Source organism: Cryptomeria japonica, chromosome 3 (genome assembly GCF_030272615.1).
Source record: "Cryptomeria japonica chromosome 3, Sugi_1.0, whole genome shotgun sequence".
Taxonomy (NCBI): domain Eukaryota; kingdom Viridiplantae; phylum Streptophyta; class Pinopsida; order Cupressales; family Cupressaceae; genus Cryptomeria; species Cryptomeria japonica.
The window spans coordinates 852,172,314-852,196,284 of NC_081407.1; the positions used below are offsets into that span (position 1 = coordinate 852,172,314).

The 23,971-nt window shown below is 37.3% G+C and overlaps 1 protein-coding gene across 2 annotated transcripts in view; it reads right to left on the reverse strand.

Annotated features, from left to right (window-relative positions):
• The window catches only part of LOC131047130 (DEAD-box ATP-dependent RNA helicase 13), a 92,203-nt gene that overhangs the window by 64,173 nt on the left and 4,059 nt on the right, over nt 1–23,971 (reverse strand). For both annotated transcript variants that reach the window (XM_057980978.2, XM_057980977.2), the window contains exons 5-7: nt 22,290–22,466; nt 21,770–22,185; nt 21,422–21,602 (exon numbers count right to left, since the gene is read on the reverse strand). In XM_057980978.2, the coding sequence (XP_057836961.1) occupies nt 21,422–21,602; nt 21,770–22,185; nt 22,290–22,466 (774 nt within the window). The remainder of the gene's footprint in view (nt 1–21,421; nt 21,603–21,769; nt 22,186–22,289; nt 22,467–23,971) is intronic.

Below are 23,971 nucleotides of genomic sequence, written 5' to 3' on the forward strand. Positions count from 1 at the left end.
AAACATTCATTAAATCTCATTTGGGTAGGTTTGTAGCAACCCTTGGTGCACTTGAAAGAGCCTATGGCACATTTGGAAGGCTCGACATTAATTTGGAGCATCCCACTGTCAAGTTGACACAAATTTGAAGAGGTATTTTAATATTTTGGATTTTTTTTATTTCAAGTCCACAAAACAAGCCCTAGCTTTTTTTTTTCTCTTTTTATAACTACTCTATCTATTTATTTTTTTAATCTTATTTTTTTTATACTTGCAAAACCTAACTATTTTTACTTTTTTTCTAATTTTTATCTTAATTTAACTAAAAAACCTAAGCATTAATTTATTGTCCATTTATTTGTTATTGAAATGTACTTCACATTTATAAATTGTTCTAATGTCAACCCCAATGTACCACACAAAATGTTCGAGTGCACACACATGTGCCTCCTGAAGTTGTGCACAAGGTACAAAGTCAATTAAAGACCTTTGACCAACAAAAAGAACTAAAAACAAACAAGGAGAAGACATGGCAGCCATTCATGGAGACTCTTATTCTTTGATTCCTCTATTTTCTAGATCCTTGAACAATAGCGGTAATGGAAGTGCTAATGCTAACATTCAGTTGAGTTCATGAATCAAAATTAGATTCATATATTCTACTGCACACAATTCTAGGTTCTCAACCATCCCTTGAGAGCATAGGTTGAAACAAGGACATACATGGTGCAGTAAGGAGTGCAATCGAAGCCTTTTGGTTTTACTACATCATTCCATTTCATACATCTAGATAATTGGAAATTAATTTTTATTTTAAAATATGTTGTTCAATTTTTGTCTCTTGAATTTTTTAATTTTAGATTTGTAGAATTTAAACTCTAAATTTTATAATACTTTTTTTGTTTGTTTCTGTTGGTGTAAATAATTATTCATCATGGATATTATTACACCTTACTTAAGTTTACTTAGAAAATGCATTTCATAGTAGTTTGGGTATGAGACACTTGGGTGTTTGTGCCACATTGGGATAGTGTGTGTAGGAGAATTCCCACCTTTTATGGTGTTGATCTTGTTGTTACACTCCACATTCAGTGGGTGATCCACCTCATGTGGACTATTATATTGTTTCTCCTACCTACCCACACCTATTTCCTACCTACCCTTGTTTCTTATTGAACCACATGTCATGTTTGTGTGCTCACATATCCATATAGCCTTGCCTATATAAGCAGGCTCATATTCATTGTATGTATCGATTGATGATCCAGTTGATCAGTATTATCTCTTGATAGAATACAGTTTATTTCTATCATCTATTTTGTCTCTCTTAGTTGTGCTTTCCATTGCCTCTTGATCTTGGCAAAATCTCACATGGTATCAGAGTCATTAAAGTGTCATTGATTTGCTAATTAAGAGAAATTTGATGCTATTTGGGGTTTGCATTTTGGAGCTTTCTATTGCAGGTTTTTATTGGAGCTTGATGGGTCAAATCTGAGGTTACCATTGGATTGAGGAGGTCCAAGAAAGTCGGTTTTGCCTTTTGTTTCATCCAAATCGGACTTCGGAGGCCAAATCTAGAGGCATTTGAAGTTTGACGCTGTGGCGGAAATTTTCCAGAAATTATAATTTTGCAGGCAATTTTCAAATAGCGATATCTCACTCATCCGGACTCGTTTTTTCGAGCAATTTTTTTTGTTTTGGGGTAGAATTCCATGATCTGTATAGTGGTGCAGGAGTTTTCTGATTTCCGGATACAAGTTTGTTGGAAATCGCGAAATCCCGATTTTTACAACTTTGGAGGCTTCATTTGGGCTCATATGGACTCCTTTTCAGGTGCCTTTTTTTTGAAAGTGCATGTTTTTTCATCTACTTTCATAATCTGCCATATGTTTGCAGCAGAGTTCCGTGACTCGTGGCAAGTCACGTGAGTCAGCGAGTCACCCCCTGACTCGCCGAGTCCGAGGGTCGTGACCCGGCCGGCGCAGCTTGCAAAAAGTGGACGCAAAAAAAAAAAAAAATACAACACATTTTTATTATGTTTTGTGCCATTTGCCTTTGTTATAACCCTAAAAGAGATTACCATTCAGTTTTATGAGTGGAAGAGAGGAAAAAAAAGAGAAAGAGAGGAAAAAAGAGAGCCATAGTTTTGCAACCAGCTGAGAGGAAGAGGTGAAAAGCTTGCACAAATCACATTGGGGCAGCACTACAGTTGCATTGAGAGCATCAAGGAGCTCATTTCAAACACTTGTCAACAAATTTGAAAGAGGTAAGTGTTAATTTTTATTGATTATGTTGGTTTTTTTTCTATATTTATGGATTTTTTCATTTTTTTGTTATTTTTTTTTAACTTCAGCTTTCCAAATCTATATTGTTGCTTGCATACTTCAATGATCCAATCACAATGACATAAATAGAACAATAGCATAGCAAACCCTAGACTTTTTTTTTGAAAAAACTGTATACATGTATTTATAATTTTTTCTAAAAAAAATCTAAGGTTTGCTGATTTTTCTGAATTGTTAATTTATTTCTTTGAAATTTGAAAATTTTCAAGAAAAAACACAATGCACAAATTAGTCTTTGCTGATTTTTTTTAATTAGTTTAAAATTTTAAATTTAAAACTTTGTCAAACACAATGCTCAAATGGTGATTTGTAAAATTGTCTTATTGCAGCAGCCCTCACATTTTGAAAACAATTTTTTTTCCTAATGGCTCATCCTAATCCTGCACCTAGGAAACATGGTCAAAAAGATGAGGCATGGAAATACACTAAAGAATTCCCTGGTAGACAAAGAAATCAAACCAAGTGTATGTTTTGTAAGGAAATTAACCATGGGGGGATAAATAGATTAAAATATCATGTTGTTGGCATACATGGTCATGATACTGAGCCTTGTGACAAGGCAACTCCCGAAGCATTCCGTTTTTGTTACGTCCTATTAGAAAACTTTGAAATACATAAGCAAACAAAAAAAAGACAAAGAGAGGAGTTATGTCATATTGATTCCCCTCCACCCACATCCGCATCCACAGCTGCATCCATAGGTTGTGTTGGAGAGGGTTCTTCTATGCCTCCCTTTCGTCCTAGTGCTTCTGCTAGTGCCAGTACTTCTATTCCTACTCCTAGTCACACTTTTGGTCCTAGAGTGCGAAAATCCAAGATAGACAATTTTTTTGTACCACGCACTACTCCTGGCGCACAGCCCTCGCTTGAGAGCATGTCTTGGAACAAGGAGGTCCATGATGCAGGAAGAAAAGCAATTTGCAAGTTTTGGTACTTCTGCAACATTCCATTTATTGCAGCCAGGTACTTTTTTATTTGATTGTTTTAAATTAAATTTAAAATTTTATGGTTTGAATTTGAAAGTTGAAATTGAAATTGAACTTTTCTTATTTAATCTATTTCAATTTGTAACAGGTCTCCTTATTGGCAATGCAGTAACCATTTGTGGGCCGGGGTTTAAAGCCCCTAGTGATACTGAGTTGAGTGGCCCTCTCTTGTTGGAAATGGTGGAAGATATGAAAGTTGACCTAGAGGACCACCGCCAATCTTGGAGCTAGAAGGGTTGCACCATCATGACAGATGGTTGGACTGATAGGAGGAATAGAACACTCCTAAATTTTCTTGTTTCCAGCAGAGGTGATTGATCATTTTACTTCTCTATATGCATTGTGATTGAAATTGAATAATTTACATTCTAATTTATTGATAATTAATTTGTTTTATTTTCAGGATCCACCATGTTTTTGAAGTCCATCGATGCTTCCTCACATGTCAAAAATGCGGCATACTTATGTGAGGCTATTGAGGAAGTTATAGATGAGGTGGGGGAAGAAAATGTGGTGCAAGTGGTGACGGATAATGCAGCAAGTTATGTTGCTGCAGGTAAACTTTAAAAGTTTTCTTTTAAGTTTTAACTTTTAACTTTTAAACTTTTAAGTTTTTAACTTTTAAATATTAATGGTAAAATTTCTTGATACTTATCACATCTAATTCTTTAACTAATTTAAAATTGTTGCAGGAAAACTTTTGATGGAGAGGCACCCAAAAATCTTTTGGTCTCCATGTGCGGCCCATTGCCTTGACCTCATGCTGGAGGATATAGGTAAGCTTGGATGGGTGAAAGAATGCATTGAAAGGGCCAAGAATATATGCAAATTTATTTACAATCATGCATTGGTCCTTAGCATTATGAGGCAATACACGAGGGAAAGGGAGTTGGCTCGTCTTGGTATAACGAGATTTGCCTCAAATTTCCTCACATTGAAATCCTTGTTAAAATCAAAGGCGTCTTTGAAGCGCATGTTTGTTGGTGAGGAGTGGACTTCCTCATCCTATGCTACGACCACTACAGGGATGGATGTAGTAGATTGCATTTTTGATGAGCCAGGTTTTTGGATCCCTTGTGTAGAGATCGTGTAGGTAATTTTATAAATTTATAATATTATATGCATATTTTTGTTTTGTTTGCATTGTGCAACTTTGCAATTTCTCTTATTTTCATGCACACTTGTGAGTTAACTATTTTTGTTTAACATTATTTGCAGGTCACTGAGCCCCTAGTAGTTCTCCTACGAGTTGTTGATGGGGAGAAGCCCGCTATGGGCTACATATATGAGGGCATGGATAGGGCCAAGGAGGCCATTATATCCATATATGCTGGAGTTGAGGATAAGTATAGGCCCATTTGGGACATAATTGATAGAAGATGGCATAACCAACTTCATAGGCCCATCCATGCAGCAGCTTATTACCTCAATCCATCATTTCGTTTCCGTGCTGATTTCAAAGCGGATGAGGAGGTTCTTAGCGGGCTATATTCAGTAGTACAACGAATGGGCACTAATACCACAGCTACACTTCTCGAGATGGATGCATTTAATAATGCATTAGGGGCAATCTTTGCCAGCCAATTGTGCAAAGAGGGTCGGACAAATTGCAGCCAGGTAGAAAATTCTAAAGTTTATGACATGCAATTTAATTTTTCATTTTATAATCTACCTTTAAAGTTGGAAATGAGACTAATGTTTTTTTCTTTTCCTTATCTCAAATAGATGGTGGCAAATGTTTGGGCCTTCAACCCCAAACCTTCAAAAAATTGCCATCCGCATATTGAGCCAGTCGTGCAACGCTTCTGGATGTGAGCGCAACTGGAGCATGTTCGAGCACATCCACTCGAAGAGGCGAAATAGATTGTCTGTGGAGAGGTTGAATGATCTAGTCTTTGTTCATTAAAACCTCTGTCTCAGGACCAGACAGATTTTGGACGATGACTCCTCTCCGATCACTCTAGAGGAAGTCAACCCCGAGTCCGATTGGTTCACTGAGTCCACCGATCCAGTCTTCACTGATGAGGACCTTGAGTGGGTTGACCAAGCAGACAGAGAGGCTGAGGTTGTGGCTATGGCAGAGGAGGAGGATAGAGCACGATCAGGCACAGCACCTATGGCTACTCAGACTGGCACATCACAGGCAGAGACTATGGCTACTCAGTCATCCAGGACCTACCTTAGACGCCTTTGTAGGAGGCAGATAGACGAGGCTGAGCCAGAGCTTGAGCCATAGACTTGTTTTTTTTTACACTTTACAGTTAGATATATGTTTGGGAACATTTGAAGTCATGGATTTTATATTATATATTGGACAACATTTATAACTCTATATATCTATGTTTTCTAACTCCTTCAGCTACAATTTACATTTCTACAAATGTGATGGATGTATGTTTATGTATGTGATCAAATTAGCTTCTATTTGATGATGTTATAGAGTCTTTAAGCTTAATTCAATAATGGGTGTATGAAACAAATTTTAAATCGTTAAAAATCTCTAAATTTCAAGGGTTTTCTTATTTTGCCAAGTCATTGCCGAGTCCGAGCCGAGTCACGAGTCGAGTCAGCCTTGCCGAGTCCGAGCCGAGTCCAAGTCTGGGAACTTTGGTTTGCAGTGATTTTAAGTAGAAATTGTACTTTCAGTATTTGGCCATTTTTGGCATATTTGGTACTTGCATTTTGCTTGGATCTCAGTTTAGATCACTAGCAGTATTTGTTGAAGTCTCTTAGATCTCATTTTGAAAAGTTGTAAATTGAAACTAGAAGTCCACTTTGCCTTGTTTTGCAAGTGGCCCATTGTATACACACTAAGTATAAAGTGCCAAAATCACCATTTTGGGGGGATTTCTTGATTGAGTATTTTGGGGGGGTGTCTTATGTGATTGTGCCTCTCTCTATCTTGTGTTTTTTCATTTTGGTGCTATGGGTTCTCCTAAATTTCCACTTTTAACTCCTCATAATTATGCATCATGGAAAATTAAGGCATGGAGTAAACTAATGGAAAAAGGACTCATTCATTATGTAAATGAAACTATTAAAGCACCACCTGATCCTAAGGCTGATCCTAATGCTCAAATTGAATGGCTTACTAAGAATGCTATGGCACTTGGAACTCTTAGAAAGTATGTATCAGATGACCTCATTTTTCACATTGATAAGTATACAACAATTAAAGGGGCTTGGGATATTTTTAAGAAATTGTATAGTCAAGTTGATGAGATTAAGGGCTACAAGTTTGATAGTGAACTCACAACTTTGGATCCCAAGGATTTTGATACAAACCAAGATTATGTCACGAAAACAACTGAGCTAAGAGCAAAGCTAAAAGATTGTGGAATTGACAAAAAGGATGCTCAATTGGTTTATAACTTGTTGGACAAGCTTCCTTCAGAGTATGCAGCCTTTGTATCTAGCTTTCACACCCATAGGTTAGCTCAAGGTTCCTCATACACTTCTCCCTCATTTGATTCATTCACGGAGATGTTGATACTTGAACAATCTTAGTTGACCATGATGGGGATTCTCAAATCTTCAAAGTCACAAGCTTTGGTGGCTAACAAAGGGAATCAAAGTAATCAAGGAAAAGGCAAGAATCAAAAGCAACCTAAGTCTAAACCACATCAAGATGGAGCATAATCTTCCTCTCCACAACAAGGTGATTCACCATTCTCACCTAAGAGGAAATCATATAAGGACAATCTTTTTTGTGGATATTGCAAGAAGTCAGAACATGATGAACATCATTGTTATAAGAAGGATATTGATGAGTTGAAGAATCTTCTTGAGAAAAATAGAATCAACCTACCTTCTAGAATGTCTACATCGGCTTCTTCTTTCAAGGATAAAGGAAAGGATCACTCTTTTGGGACAGATAAAGAAAAGGGACAAGCTCTTTGTGTTACTACAAGTTGTGATTCAGGGAGATGGCTTCTAGATTCAGGGGCTTCTCATCATATGGCATCTTCGTAGTCTATGTTTTCTACATTTGAGCCTTGCCACATGCCCCAGATTTTGATGGGCAATCATACATACATGGATGTGATTGGGAAAGGATCTATTGCCATTGGGGATAACTCCTTCAATGATGTATTGTGTGTACCCCACTTGACAAATAATCTTCTTTCCATCTATCAAATCACACATGGGGCAACTAGGAAAATTGTGGAGTTCACACCTGATTCAGTTATCATTAGAGACTTGGAGAGTGGAGCTATCATTGCGACTGGGGTGGTTGATCATGAATCTCGGTTGTACTCTTTTTCAGATTTTGGTCCTATTGATAAGGTTGGTTCTTCCTATGTTGATGATTCAGATTTTGAGGAGAACTTTGGGCATTTGAACTTGGGGATTCTCACATGTGACCCCGTTCTTGAGCCTTGCATTTCATCTCCTTCTATTGATATCACACCACCTATTGCACCTGATGATGCAGTTAGTGCGACAGTTTTGCCTTCTTATGATTCAGTGCAGCAGGATATTTCATGTCTTCCAGCTTCAGTTGATTGGGATGCCTACTTGACAAACATTGCAGGGTTTTTTGCGGACTCCTACATTGCAGATTTGGGAGACACCATTCATGACATTCATCTTCTCTTTGATGAAGATGATCCTTCTTTGATTGTTGCGAGGGATAACTCTGACCCTCTTGTGCATTCTCTACATGATCAATCTTTAGAGGTTGACATGATTGTGGATACTTTTGTACAACACTTGGAGGAGGTCTCTTTATCTTTTGAGGAGACATATGAGTCTTTGGATATTGTTCTACATTCATCTCCACTAGATCTTGGAGTGCCTTTTTCAGCAGTGGCACAATTTACCACCTTTGGAGGGGGTACCTTTCAGCATCGACATGGGGACACTTGAGCAGTTTTCAAAGATTCCTTTCATCATGAGTATTTTTGCTTCATCTTCCCTTCATGGTTGGGGAGACCTTTTGGATACACCTTTAGTTTTGTTTCTTCCTAAGGGGAGGAATGTGGTTTGACGTTCATGGAGCAGTTTCTTCATTCATCTTTGAGCTTCTATCATTGGTGCAGATTTCACATTGAGGGGGGGCTTCCTAGTCTCTCTTCTTCTTCTCTCATATGGGGGGGGGAGACCTTTTGGATACACCTTTGGTTTTGTTTCTTCCTAAGGGGAGGAATGTGGTTTGACGTTCATGGAGCAGTTTCTTCATTCATCTTCGAGCTTCTATCATTGGTGCAGATTTCACATTGAGGGGGGGCTTCCTAGTCTCTCTTCTTCTTCTCTCATATGGGGGGGACTTTTTCCTCACATGGGGTTTTGTCCTTCACATACTTCTATGAGAGTTCTTTGTATCTAGTTTTCATCTCTCTTTTGGGGGAGGGTTTTTTCCCATTGGGTTTTTCTCTCTTTCCCCACTTTGTGAGAGATTCATTGTATTGGTTTGCATGCATTTGCATTTGTACATGGTGTTGATCTTGTTGTTACACTCCACATTCAATGGGTGATCCACCTCATGTGGACTATTATATTGTTTCTCCTACCTACCCACACCTATTTCCTACCTACCCTTGTTTCTTATTGAGCCACATGTCATGTTTGTGTGCTCACATATCCATATAGCCTTGCCTATATAAGCAGGCTCATATTCATTGTATGTATCGATTGATGATCCAATTGATCAGTATTTTCTCTTGATAGAATACAGTTTATTTCTATCATCTATTTTGTCTCTCTTAGTTGTGCTTTCCATTGCCTCTTGATCTTGGCAAAATCTCACAGTTTCATTTATTTTAAGTCTCCTTATTGGAAAAATATGGTTGGTAGATGCTATTATTGTTTGTGGGGAAGGGCTCAAAGCCCCTAAGGATGAAGAGTTAAAGGGCTCCATTTTGACTCTAAAGGTGGCTAATGTGATGTCCCAAAATGAGCAGCATAAGATGAAAGAAAAAAAGTTGCACAAATATGACCAATGGTTGGACAAATAAGAAAACTAAGACACTGCTAAATTACTTTGTGTCTTCCTAAGGTAGTTGTACTTCGTGAAATCCATTGATTTAATAATTAAGGTTTCTATCTTTGACTTTAGTGATTAACATTACCATTCCAAAATTCAATGTTTCTTTCTCTTGTGGCACAATTTTCTTAAAATCCATTGATGCTTTAAGAAAGACAAAAAATATTGAATTCCTTTGTGAACTTTTGGGGGAACTCTTGGTCAAGGCGGGTGAGGAGAATATTCTGCAAATAGTTTCAGATAATGCAACAAAATATGTTGCTAAAAGTTGTTGATGTATATATCTGCAGGAGTCTCCTTGGGGACCGATTCCGCCAAATATGCAATTGGCCTTCGGCCTTGCATATTTCATGTTGCCCAATAATAATTATCTAAGATGTGCGATTTCTTAATTGTGTGCAAAATAAATATATTTATTAAGGGGGGCGACTTTTGGGAAAGTCTGCCACCCTTAATGGAAGGATACTTTGCTTTGTATGGATTCAATCTAAGGGAGCCGACTCTTCATGGAGAGTCACCCTGCACGGGTATAAAGGGAGATCGATTGATTTCTCCTTGGCAATTTTTGAATCATACATAAAGCAGATCAGACTTCTAAGGCAGATCGTATATCTTCATCAGCAATTTGTATATCCTCTTCAGCAGTCCGTGGATTATCTTGTGATCATCAAACAGCACATTCAGATCAGACTGTGTTATCAAGTGTTTGCTTCTAGCTTCAAGGAGTGAAGCGAATCTATTGTAAAGACAACTTGTTTTCTGATAAATATAATAAGAGACATTTTGTTGCTGAGTTTTTCACCTTCAAGTTTGAAGGTTTTCCCAGGGTATATGCTATGCAAACTTGTGTAAATTGTCTTATATCTGCATCGTTCTAAATCTGATCATAAAATTAACAAAAGTAAGCTTCTCATAGATAGGCACCCATCATTATTCTAGACTCCTTGTGCCATTCATCATCTTCACCTTGCATTGAAGGATCTTGGCAAAATTCTATGGATCAAAACATATTTAGAGAATGGTAAAAAAATTGAAAAAACTTATACAACCATGCTTGGATCCTCAACTTAATGAAAAAAGACACAAACAAGGAGTTGGCTTGACCCAAAATAATCCAGCTTGTAACAAAATTTATCATATTGTAATCTTTGTTTCTGTCAAAAGTGTTATTGTGTGGCTTGGTTGGATCCCTTCTAGGGCCGACCTAGTGCACAAAATGCCAAGTGGCCTGTCGGCCTTGGCATTTGGATATCTTAGTTGTATGAGTCTAATTTGGGGCAGGCCCTATTTGGGCGAACCACTTGTGTGTAACTTGTGATTGAGTTAAATGTAACTTGCAACTAAGGGAGACTCATATGTAACTTGTAATATATAGGTCTAACCCTATCCTTGGTGCCAAAAGTATATGGCCGACTTGAGATCTATTAGGAGGTATTGATTCATATATATGCAAGGTCATGATTGCATCAATAGCAATGAATTCAATAACATGAAGGACATGTAGTGTGCTCGGGGGTGACGATAAGAGCTTATCGTCTATGGTTGGGAAGGCAACAGATCTGATGTTTGCATGTGGTTAACGAGAACTACCATAAAATCAACATGGTATCAGAGTCAGGTCCAGGCTAGGAGCCCCAAGCACACAAGAGGTGTGGCTTAAGGGGGGGTGTTGGTGTTGGAAATAAGCCACACCCGAACCAACAATGGATTGGTCTAAGAGGGGCCAGTAGCTCAATGGTAGAGCACTCCAGCAGTGTATGGAAGGTCCTAGGTTCGAGTCCTAGTTGGTCCATGTCTCAACATGGTATCAGAGAGGGTTCCTTCTATAGAGCCTAACCGCTTGAAGGTAGATCCTGTGCTTTTGAGGGAGTTCAATCAAAGTAACTTGCAGATTGAGAAATCTAAGTGCAGGCAAAAGTCGATTACCGAGCCTCTCAACTCAAGCGTGAGCATCGCATATGCTCTGCGGCAAGTAATGACTGTTGAGGTGTCGATGATCGCCATAGATCTATCGTTAGCACTCAATGACAGATTCAATTCGATGCCTTGGCGTTAAAAGTCGCCAAGCCTGGTATCGAAATGCCGACGGTAAGTGGAGTCGCTATGGACATCTCTGTCCATTTTAACATTCTATATTCGAATTCTTCATTCAGGGAGGAGAACATGTTGTGGAGGATTCTCTCCGGTGATCGTAACTTGTACTAGCAAATGAAAGTGACGGAGATCGCTTGCTTCACAACGCTCGTGGCTAGAGACATCGACAAGGTGGCAGCAAGCATTCTGAGGATTCAACGAAGCGATGTGAGTCGGTACGCATGCTATCGACTACTTAGTGTAATGGAAGGTTGAGATCGAGCAGCAGCATAGTGGCAAGTTTTGTGATGATCTCATTAAGCCGTACACAAATGTGAAATGTGTGCATATGGGGACGAAAGCGAATGGAGGCACCTAACAATCAGGAATGATGGAGAAGGCCTCCATGCAATAACGCCTTGCAACAACTCTCACATCATCCTAGAAGCTTCGAGAGTCACATGAAGCATTCGTTTCGCTGAAGCCTGCATAGGCATAATTGGATGGGGTTGCGAATCGAATGATATTGCAACTGAAGGTCCAATTATTCGAGTTCTTATGTCGCTCTTGAAGATCATCTGATATTTGTCCTAGGATGGGCACTGCAGCTTAGCATTCTGGCGCACCCTGCTACAGGTGGATTTCTGTCGCAATTATGTGGTTGGTCCATCACCTTGTTGTGGATGGTATTAAAGGCAGTTCCTCAGAAGATGCTTAAGCTATGCACAGAGCAGATATTGTGGATAGATGATCAGTGATGGCGAGGGCCAAAGGCCACGCAGCCATTAGATCATCACTAGGTGCTTCGGTGTGATCAATCCAAGTGAATGGAAATTCCATTGCTGAGCAAAATTATAAAAGATAAGTACTCTTTATGTTTGAATAATGTTCATGGATTTTTCATTAAGTCATGCTACATCATTGAACAGTGAATCATGTATTGACATTTCCCCTGACTATCATTATCTCTCTCCGAAATGCTTCCAGGACGAATCAGAGATTGCATTCAAGGAAGGAAGATTGCTTGCATTTCTTCACAGAGGAAGAATCAGCATTCAGAGGGAGTCTGACATATCGTCAAAAGTAACCTTAGACGAAGAGATCAGAAGGTTGATATCTGCTTCAGAGGGAGCTTGACATTTCAGCTTCAGAGGAAGCAGGACATTTCAGCTTCAAAGGAACCCTGACATTCCAGCTTCAGAGGGAGCCACGTCATCATGAAGATTTGGTTAATGCATTTTTCTCTGTGATGGAGAAATTTGAGGTGAAAGCCCTTGTTAATGAATTCTTCTATGTGAGGGAGAAGTTCGAGGTGCAATCCCTTGTTAATGAGTTCTTCTCTGTGAGGGAGAAGTTCAAGGTGCAATCCCTTGTTAATGCATTCTTCTCTGGGAGAAGTTTGAGGTGAAAGTCCTCGTTCCACCCTCTGCGAGTAGGCATGGTGGAGATGCATTCTTCTCTCGGAGAAGTCTGAGGTTAGAGCCCTCATTCCACCCTCTGCGAGTAGGCATGGTGGTAATGTACCCTTCTCTGGGAGAAGGTTGAGGTGAAATCCCTCTTTCCACCCTCTGCGAGTAGGCATGGTGAGCCCAGCCTCTGCGAGTAGGTATGGTGGGTATCATGGAAGAAATTCCATGATGTGCTTGTTCACCCTTTGGGAGTAGCTATGGTGAACGTATTATTCATGGGAGTAGCCATGGTGGTAGTCACTATGTGACTTGGTTATTAAGAAGGAATCCTCCCTAACTAAGAGGGAGTGTTGTTGTGTAGCTAGGTTGGATCCCTTCTAGGGCCGACCTAGTGCACAAAATGCCAAGTGGCCTGTTGGCCTTGGCATTTGGATATCTCAATTGTATGAGTCTAATTTGGGGCAGGCCCTATTTGGGCGAACCACTTGTGTGTAACTTGTGATTGAGTTAAATGTAACTTGCAACTAAGGGAGACTCATATGTAACATGTAATATATAGGTCTGACCCTATCCTTGGCGCCAAAAGCATATGGCCAACTTGAGATCTATTAGGAGGTATTGATTCATATATATGCAAGGTCATGGTTGCATCAATAGCAATGAATTCAATAACATGAAGGACATGTAGTGTGCTCGAGGGTAACGATAAGAGCTTATCGTCTATGGTTGAGAAGGCAACAGATCTGATGTTTGCCTGTGGTTAACGAGCACTACCATAAAATCAACAAAAAGTTGTCTTGGGATGCATGTTTGTTGGTGAGGAGTGATCTACATCTTCATATGATAAGACCAATGCTAGGGTTGAGATGGTTAACTCGATTTTCAATGAGAACAGTTTCTAACTTTAAGTGAAGGAGATTGTAGATTAAGTTCATATTTCCATTCCATTTTGTTTATTTATGTTCATATTTTCATTCTATTTGTTTATTTTTGTTCATATTCTTTATGTTAATGTTTAAAAATAATTGCAATTCACAAAGCCTTTAGTTGTTCTCCTTTGAGTTCTTGATGGGGAGAAGTCTGCAACGAGTTATATATATATGAGGGCATGAATAGGATCAAGGAAACCATTACATCCACTTATCGTGCAATTGAGGATAATGAGCATTCCATATGGGGCATCATTGATCAACAATGACACTATCAACTTCACAAGCCCTTGCATGCAATTACCTATTTCTTGAATCCAACATTCCAACTCTGCCCAGATACAAAGGTGGATGAGGATGTTTTGGTGGACTCTACACAATCGTAGAGCAAATGGTACCTAATCCTTACCTTGGAGCAAAGATAATCTCTAAGATTAAGGTCTATAGATTTGCACAATAGGACCTCTTTGCACAAGATATATGCAAGGCAACTAAGACAACATTTCAACTAGGTAAAACTCTAGTACAGGTGTAATTTAAGTTTAAAATTAAAACTTTTCCTTTTTAATATTAATATTGAAACTCAAAGTTGAACAATGGAATTGATTTCTTTTTTTTCTCATTTCAAATGCATGGTGGAAAAGGTTTGGTGCTAAGGTGTCAAATCTTCTAAGGATTGCAACATATGTCTTGAGCCAACTATGCAACAGTTCAATATGCATCACAATTAGAATATGTTTGAGCACATATGCTCCAAGAAGCTATCATTGCAAAAGCTGAATGATCTTGTTTATATAAACCTTGGCCTTCATTACAAACAAATCTTGGTCACCAATGTCATGTCCCCACAATTGTAGAAGATATAATTGATATATTTTTGCCATAACATATGTAAAACCATAATGAAATTATTAAATTGCATTATTGACAACATATTATTAAAATTATTATATTATTGCAGATTGATATCATATTATTAACTTAAACTTTATATTGATTAATGCTTATCCTAATTAGCAATGTTCAAAGTACATTAAAATATATATATATATAATATACATGGGATAGTCAAAGTTAAGTTGGGATGAAAAGGTCCAATGACTTTGTGAATCAGTGGGATGATAAAATATCACCCACGTCAGACTTTAGAGGGTCCCGCTAGACAAAAGAAGCAACCCTTCCTAAGGAGCATTGCCGGGTGAATCAACGTGGCCCTCCCTCCACCACGTTGAAGGAGAAGATAAATACCTCCCCCCATAGCTCGAATAGGGAGGTAGGGGAAAAACAGGAGATAATTGGTCTGAGCCTGCCGATAAGGATAAGTGGGAAGCGCGAAAGGAATTACCCAGGTCTGCAGTAAGGATAAAGGAAGGCGGTTAGAATTAGTGACAGGTACGTATTTATATGAATTTCTGAATTAATGTTAAAGTATATTCCAGCCAGTGTGTTACATATGTCTGATTCTAGACAGGAGTATAAGTGAATGTAAATTGAATGTAATTGTTCTTAATCAAAATTAATAACAGTTAATATACTATTAAGTTAGAAGGACAAATTGTATTATTCAGACAGCAGTAAAATAACAGAATTATTTGACAGTAAACATAATTAAATATCTGCACATAATTCCAAGAAATCGTAACAAAATTCAAATTACACAAACGATGATAATGCTGATATAAGGAGTAACAAACTGATGGTAATGGAATAATGACAATAAATGTATAACACTAATACAAAGTAACACTAACAGGGAACATGATATTAATCCAATACAAGGTACTTATGTGGTAATTATATAACTGACTGTCATAAAGGAATGAATTGAATAAATATAACTTCATAGAAATATCACAAATGGTTCATTATATGAGGGACTCTCTTAAGTACGCCACTCCATAGTGGATGCCTAACACCTGCCACATGGGGCCAAGAGGGGTGAAGCATCTGCTCTTGGGCTTAAGAGAGAAGGTGGTTGTGATTAGGGGGAACGCCGATAGAACACCTCGCTGGGTACGCCACTCCATAATGGATGCCTAACACCTGCCATATGGAGCCAAGGGGGATTTGGTATTCTGCCCTTGGGCCTAGGAGGGATGGTTTCTTGGACACCCTATAAAACTAGCCCACCCTGGTGTAATGAGGAATTGGAAAATTAAGGAAAGCAACTAACCTGTAATTTGATTTTATCTAACAAATATGACTGTATCTGACAGATATAACAATCTAGATTTATTTAATAAGTCTCATACTAATACATACATCATTCAATATACTTTTTAGTGTGTGTTTCAGTTTTATAAGCATCATTACATATATGTTCTCTGGTTTTATATGCAGGAAAACAGTAGACAGAGGTATTCCCATAAACTTAATTCATTTATTTTAGATTTGGGTAAATTGGGGTTAACTTTAAAGGGCATAACTAACTAGGGGACATTACAACCGACTTATCTCCCATCACTCTAGAGGAGATTGAACAACAATCAAATTGGATCCCTAAGGCTAAGGATCTGATCTTCAATAAGGACAGCCCCACATGGGTTATTAAGTCAATCTAGAGGTAGAGATAGTAGCCCTCGCAAAGAGAGGACATAACACAAGTAGACCCCTTGGATGTTGATATCATGGCCGCATCATCATCAAAGACCTATCTTAGACACCCACACAAGACTTGCCATATAACTATGGATGCTAGGACGATTGGTACAAGATCCTTTGAACCATAGTTATACTTTTAGTTTTGATATTTATTTTGATGCCATAGATTTCATAATACATAAGTTTTGTCTACACAAGACAATATTTACATATTTAAAAATGTTGTTTTCTTTAGCTAAAAATTTTAAATCAATTTTTTGTAGTCATGTAATTGCTGTATACTTGTGAATGCAATAAAATTAAATTCCATTCCTTTAGTTTATTGTCTTCGTTTTATTTATAGAAGGGTACATGATAAAAGTTTTAAATCCTTAAAAATCTATATATTTCATGGTTTTTCAATTTGTTGGGTATTTGTCGAGTCTTGGCCAAGTGTAAGATCCAAGTCTAAGTCTACGTCTACGTCAAATATTAACTAGTCAAATCTGAGCTAAGTTTGAGTCTCATTTCTATTAAGGGATAACTTATTTACAGTGTTTTGGGGGATGTGAGGTATTGAGGGGCCCCATTTTAAATTTAGGGTTAGCGATATGTATTAAAAATTCTTTAAAAGTGTTTTCTAAATGTTTCACGCTTTTGGGACGTGGGAACTCTAAGTGATCCTAGGGATAGTGTGGCGTCCCCTACAAGGGAGGCGCCCTATTTCTATAGGTAGTGGAGGGGGGTCATGGGAGGGGGCATTTCATCCTCGTCCCCACATCCTAGGGATGTCCCCATATCTTAAACAACACCTTTATCGAGGGAGACGCATCCCTATGCAATACTAGTTCTAATGGATTGTAGCTCATCCCTTAGTTCTAGCTCCACCACAACAAAGGGCACTCAATAATTCATGTGATTCGCACTCTCTAACCTTGAACAAGAATTCATAACATTCAAGTTTATCAATTTACATTCTTAAAATTCATCTCCACTTTAGATTGACTGACTCCTTCATAAGCCTTTAAACATCAACCCTAGAAAAATGCTTATGGAGAACCTAGGAAAAACAAAAACTTTGTGGATTATATGCATATAAACAAGACTGTTCCTCAATCAGAGCTCACAAAAAGTGCTCCACAAATATAACACTAAATACAGATATTCAAACTACCTAAGAAACTTTTAGGGAGAACGAGATCCATTAAAAAGTTTGACGTACATCTCTATGCCATGAAGCATGCCCAATGATTTCTTTACCAGAGCTTGCATATGGTCATATTTCAGGTTGGTTCCATGGTCAAATGATAGATAATCTTAGTTTGCATTATTCTGATGTGCAAGAATTGTCTCTACTAAAAATCATCATTAAAAAATAAGGAGACAGAACAAATATTCACCAAAGAATGTCCAAAAGAGCTGATGAACAATAGATTTACAGCTGCAAATGGGAGGAAAATGTGTAAAGAAAAACCTTGTAAGTAATCTAAATCAAGTAGGTTATTCACATGTGGTTGGCTGAGCAGGCCATTACTGAGCTACAATTGTGTTTTGTGTAATATTGTAATGCATCACATGCTTTCTCTTCCTTGGTTCAAATAATCAGAACTCACAAAAAATGCTCCACAAATATAACATTATATACAAGTATTCAAACTACCTAAAAAACTTTTAGGTAGAACAAGATCCATTAAAAAGTTTGATGTACATCTCTAGGACACAGAGCATGCCCAATGATTTCTTTAACAGAGCTTGCATCTGGTCATATTTCAAGTTGGTTCTGTGGTCAAACAATAGATAATCTTCATTTGCATTATCCTAATGTGCAAGAATTGTCTCTACTAAAAATCATCATTAAAAAATAAGGAGACAGAACCAATACCCACCAAAAAATGTCCAAAGGAGCTGACGAACAATAGATTTACAGCTGCAAATGGGAGGAAAATGTGTAAAGAAAAACCTTGTAAGTCATCCAAATCTTAGTCACCACGTTTGGCAAATTTTCGGCTTCAAGTTTGAAATTCAGCGAATGTATAAAAATCATATAAAATTCGCAAAAATTTGTCTTAAACTCGTCGAATAACTTGCAGAGGTTTCTTCCGTCGATGGACGACCAGTTCACACTTGCTGTCGGGAAGAGGGCCACCGAAGGGCCCCACGCCAATGCCATGCCTTCCGCTGGTAGGGTTTGTAGACGCGTCAGGAAAAATTGCCGCCCAATATAAATGTTTTTGATATTAATGTTAAAAAGACTTTTGTTAATGCTACCCGATATAAATGTTATTTGTTAATGTTAAAAAGACTTTTTAAAATTGTAGGATTTAAATATAATGGTAGCTACCCAATATAAATGTTAATTAATATTAAAAAATTAAAGTAAAACTTAACGAATATAAATATAAAGTCTATTTTGATAAACATTTAATATATTAACATTTACTATAAAATTTGTGGATTTCACATTTAATATATTAAAAATTAAATATTTTAGAATATTTAATTTAAATTTTCAATTCTTAATATATTAAATTTGACAAATTTAAATTAAACTATTTAAATTAAATTAAACAAATTTGATATTGTTTATTCTAATAATTTTTAGATATATTATTTATTTTCTAAAAAATCAAATTTATATAAAGCGAATTTAATGTTGAATTTTTCTCTTGCCGAATTTCATCCGAATTTTATTGTTGGGGAATTCGAATGCAGTGACTTAGATCCAAATCAAGTAGGTTATTACATGTGGTTCGCTGAGCAGGCCATTACTAAGCTACAATTGTGTTTTGTGTAATATTGTAATGCATCACATGCGTTGCTCTTCGTTGGTTCAAATAATTAGGCAAAAATTCTATCACTTTGCTTGTGAATTCCAAATCCTGTTCATGGATGGTCTGATTCAAGAAAAGGTTTAAACATCCAAAATAATCATCATATATGATACAAATTAAATCTGTAGTACTATTTAAGAAAATATCTTCTTATTAGAAATAGTTAGAAGGAAAAAATTTAAAAATCATACTATATCTACAAATGCTTGCAGAAAAGGAAGTAATAGGGGAGATTCCCAAGTACAAAAAGCAAAAAAATAAACAAAATGGGGTTTACTGTGAACAGCAATCCAAACTTGAAACTAACCCAATAAATTTTCAAGAATTTGATGCAATAAATTAGATGATGCAGAAGAAAAACGACAACCAAACAGAACAAGATGTTCCCTGTCATTCATCAACAGAAAAAGGGAAATTGTGGCACTATCAAGTATCAACCACTGCATACTAACCCAAATCAAATGATGCAATTGGATAAGTGGTCAGAACTCTGGATCAAGGGGGCATGATGGAGCCATACTTAAAGTTATCAGACAACTCTTCTGATATCCAAGGTTGATCTCATGGAAGAAGTCGAAAAGTTAGTTGCACTTGCACAAACCAAGCCATTATACTAAAAGAAGTGGAGCTTTAATTTAGGGGAATAGCTCTAATTCTCCAAAGGTTGACTAGTAATTGGTTATGTAGATATAATCCCAGGTAATCAAAAGGCTTTAATAGCACCAACTAGAGTCCATGCAATGTGTTAAACACCAAAGAGCTACACAAAACCAGTGCTGCATGTAGAGAGAGAATTCGAAAGAGAATAGCCTTCATAGCTTCATGCATTGGTGACAACTGACCTATATAATTGTGTTTAGAGGTCATACAATTGCAATGGATTGCTTAAATCAAACCAAACTTTTATCAGGATTAAGGTGCCATTTACTTTGAAAACCTGTGTATTATTAATGTGCCTTCAACACTCTTGGAAACTGTCCTTGGATGCTTAGGGTGTGATTGGAAATTAATTTGTAACTTAGATTCTCTTGGAAGCTTGAATGTAGTTGTCATATGCATACATGAAAAAGGTGGAGCACAACGGTGGCAGTTACAGTTGACTTTTTAATCACTAAAAACATTTTCCCAATTCTAGGTGCTAGAATTTGAGAAGGGTAATCTTGTATGACAAGGCAGGTCCCGCATGAATTGGCAATTACATTTTGGAGTGCTTACACTTATGGAGTTATGCCATCAAAGTTTGCCACCAAAGATGCTTTTGAGGTCACATTTTCTATTCAGGTAACCAATTGATTGTGCCCATGTGAAGTCTTTGATGTACTTGCTATTATCGGAAGATGCTCTCTAAAGTGGGTGTGGGGTTTTTGTATGATACAATGGTTTTGGTATCCATTGTTTTCGTAAACCATTTATGGTTTTGTCGTCACTCCATGTCCATATAGTGAGAGCATGAGATAGTTTGATGAGATTGTTTACAAGTACATAGGTGCTATCAGAGTGCTGTCAAAGTGAATGCATCTCTACTTTTGAAGAATAATATATACTTATCCTCTTTCTCATGTGAATTTTTTTTCCAAAAGGGTTTCTCCACGTAAATCTTGTGTTATCTTAGTTTGCTATTTTATATCTTATTGCTGATTTTACAATCGCACAAATTTGATCTTATGGTAATCCATGTTTAATAAAAAAAATTCAGATATTCATACACTTTCAGAAAATTTCATTGCAGTATTTTGCCTTGTTTCTCTACACCTTCAAAGTTGTTTCTAAAACGTCATAACCTTGCATTGTTTTAGAGCAAACTAATGTGAAAGATGTTTTGATGAGAACAAGGAGCCTGCTGGGTTGAAGTCAGATACTGTTCCGATGTAACAAGGATGAATTTCTAAAGAGTTTGAAAACCCTGACTACATTAAAATTCAATACAGCAATCGACTGGAGTCATGCTAAGCCTCTAAAATTTCAAGTTGTCTCTTAAAACACTTACAGAGCTATAATACATTACACACGGTACAGCCATTGCAGTGTATATTCTGCACCTCTCTGATGAAGGTCCCAGGACTTGACAAAAGATCTGTGAAAATCTCTTTGAGGATGCATAAAGAAGTACAGCAAAATCAACTTGAAGCATGAATAGCAAGAGCAATGCCATTATCAAAAAAATCAATATTTTTTTCATAATATAACTTCAGGGAACTTTTTACAATCGAGATCACCTAGAATTTAAGAAGCAGAAGAATCACAGCATTACTCCAATATAGTTAGGAAGTTGATAGGAAAATGACAACATTCGCAATACTCACCTTCAAACGAGCTCTCTGCTGCATTTGTGCATGAAGAGGCCACGCAGTAACATTTAGGATTCGTAATAGTGCAGATATACGTCGCAATGCTGCAATTGAAGTGCAGAAGACAATGGTACGTCCACACCCATGAACCTTCAGAATATAATACAAATACACATCTTTGTCTTCTTCTCTACACCTGCGTAATTCAATATTACAAAATCCATTACTGGTAGCCTAAATAACTTCTCTAAATAAAAACAACAGATAATGCATCCTTAGAGTCACAATCAAAGATATGTTTGCCCCTGAACTAACAAGGAAAGCAGTTAAAGCCTAGAAATGTTTGGATGTTTAGAACCATACTCTATTACTGACTCTTCCAGATTATGTGCCATAATGCTTGATGATGTTAAATCAACAACAGCTGCATTTTGCCTCACACCTGCTCTCTCAGAAAGTGCCGCAAGGGAGTCATTTTCATCCATAGTACCTGGCTTTATTTTATGCAGGCCTCCCTTTGAAAGCTTCTTTCGAAAGCCAGAAGTAAGCGCTATAGTGGCTGAAAACACAAATGTCTGCCTTCTTTTTCTTTTGAAACTCTGTTTCACCTCATCTCCTGAAGCATTTTCCAGAGGTTGTGCCCCGTCTGAGCTCCGAGGTTCTACAGAATGATCTGAGACTTGTGGAAGCATGTCAATTATGGATTGAAGCTCATGAAAGTGGCCTTTCTCTATCATCCGGTCAGCCTCATCGAGGACAAAGAAAGAAAGAGACTGTAGCTGCATCATACCACATGGTATCAACCAGATGTGAGTTTTGGCTGAATATAATTACCATCTTTCTGCCATAAGTGATTACAATGCATCCTTACAAGAGGACCAACCTCAACTAGGTGTCTTTCCCCACCAGCCATAAGTTCCCATAATCGCCCTGGAGTCCCCACAATAATGTGTGGTCTTTTCTTTAAAAGACGCTCTTGCTTTTGAGGAGCTAATCCACCCACAATAGGCACCACCCTTATGTTAGTGAACTTGGCAGCTGCTCTAAGATGATCACAGACCTGCAAAATTTTATTAAATGAGTTTTTAAGGACAAATAAGGACTGAATAACATTGAACATACTCATAGTTGCAGATAAATAACAATCAATCCAAACTAAATTTCATACTAGAAGCATTTAAATTTTGTTACAAAGGTGTTGGTCTTCATATCCTTGAAAAAGAAAAAGGGTTCATGTGCATTTCCAATAAAGAACTAAAAGAATAAATGAGAACTAGATAAATCCAAACAATATGGATGAAATGAAGTAAACCCAAACAAAGGCTGAAGGCAAAAATATAGACAAGGCATCTAAAACAATGACCAAATATACCAATAGCAATGTAATACACAAGCGCTGTACTATTCAGCCACTATTCTAACACATAGAACAAAGACGAAGTTGGTATGAAGGTTATCATTAAATTTTGCATGAATATCTGACCCCTTTACCATCTAAATAATCTTGCATATGCAGTATTGGCCTAGGTTCTCTTGAAATATGGACCATTAATTTGACATAACCAGTCCCGATGGTTTTCTGTCTGAAATGGAACACATCTAAGAAAAATAAGAAGAGACGTCTCTTGTTTTCATGTTTGATGAAGGTCCTCAAAGATTCAGTTGGTATTAAACATCTAATAGTAACACTAACAATCATGGATCTCATACAGAAAGAGAATCTCACGAAACATGTTGCTCATGTGGTATCTACCTATCTGACTCCATATGAAGCCAAAAGCAGCAAAATCTGAGCTGTTACAGTGGAATCTCAAACAACAAGGATGTGTACAGGTTATATTCTGTGGGTTACAAACTTAACTGTCTTTGAAATGAAGAGATTGCAGATAATAGTGTAGGATCTTAAACATAAAAATTTATTTCAGCTCAGTCCATGCCAGTTTTTAGTAAGCCTTATAAGACCCCACATAAATGCCATGACTAATTTGTCTTCTGGTAATATCTAGTGCACTAATGGAGAACTCCATGGGCAAAGAATTGCAGAGAAAGATATAGGTACCTCTCCCATCCAAAGTGACAATTGGCCATGCATTGACCAATAAAGCATAATACCAATGTGGAAGACCATTGAAGTGAGCAGTGGATGAGGCTAAAAAAAGCATTGTGATTAGTAATGGTACCCCTCGACCAATCTATAACAAACTTTGCGCCAAATATGAGCTCTGAATCTCCCAACCAATAAATAAGTGTTAGGTAACAAGCATGTCAAAGAAACAAATATCGGTCCAGAACATCCTGAAATTAAAGCTAAAAATGTTATGTGCTCAAAATGGTATATGTAATATATCCTTTATTAAGCTTCACTTCAACTGCAGAAATCAAGCTGAATTGTAATCCAGAGAATACCACAGCTAAATAAATGCAAAATGAAACCACCTCAACATGTCATCCTTCATAAGTAAAATTTTTAAATACTGGACAATCCTTTCTTGGGCATAAATAATGCATTCTTTTGATTTTTATTAAGGTACACAAGCAGACCATGTTCATCAAAAAATGAACGAA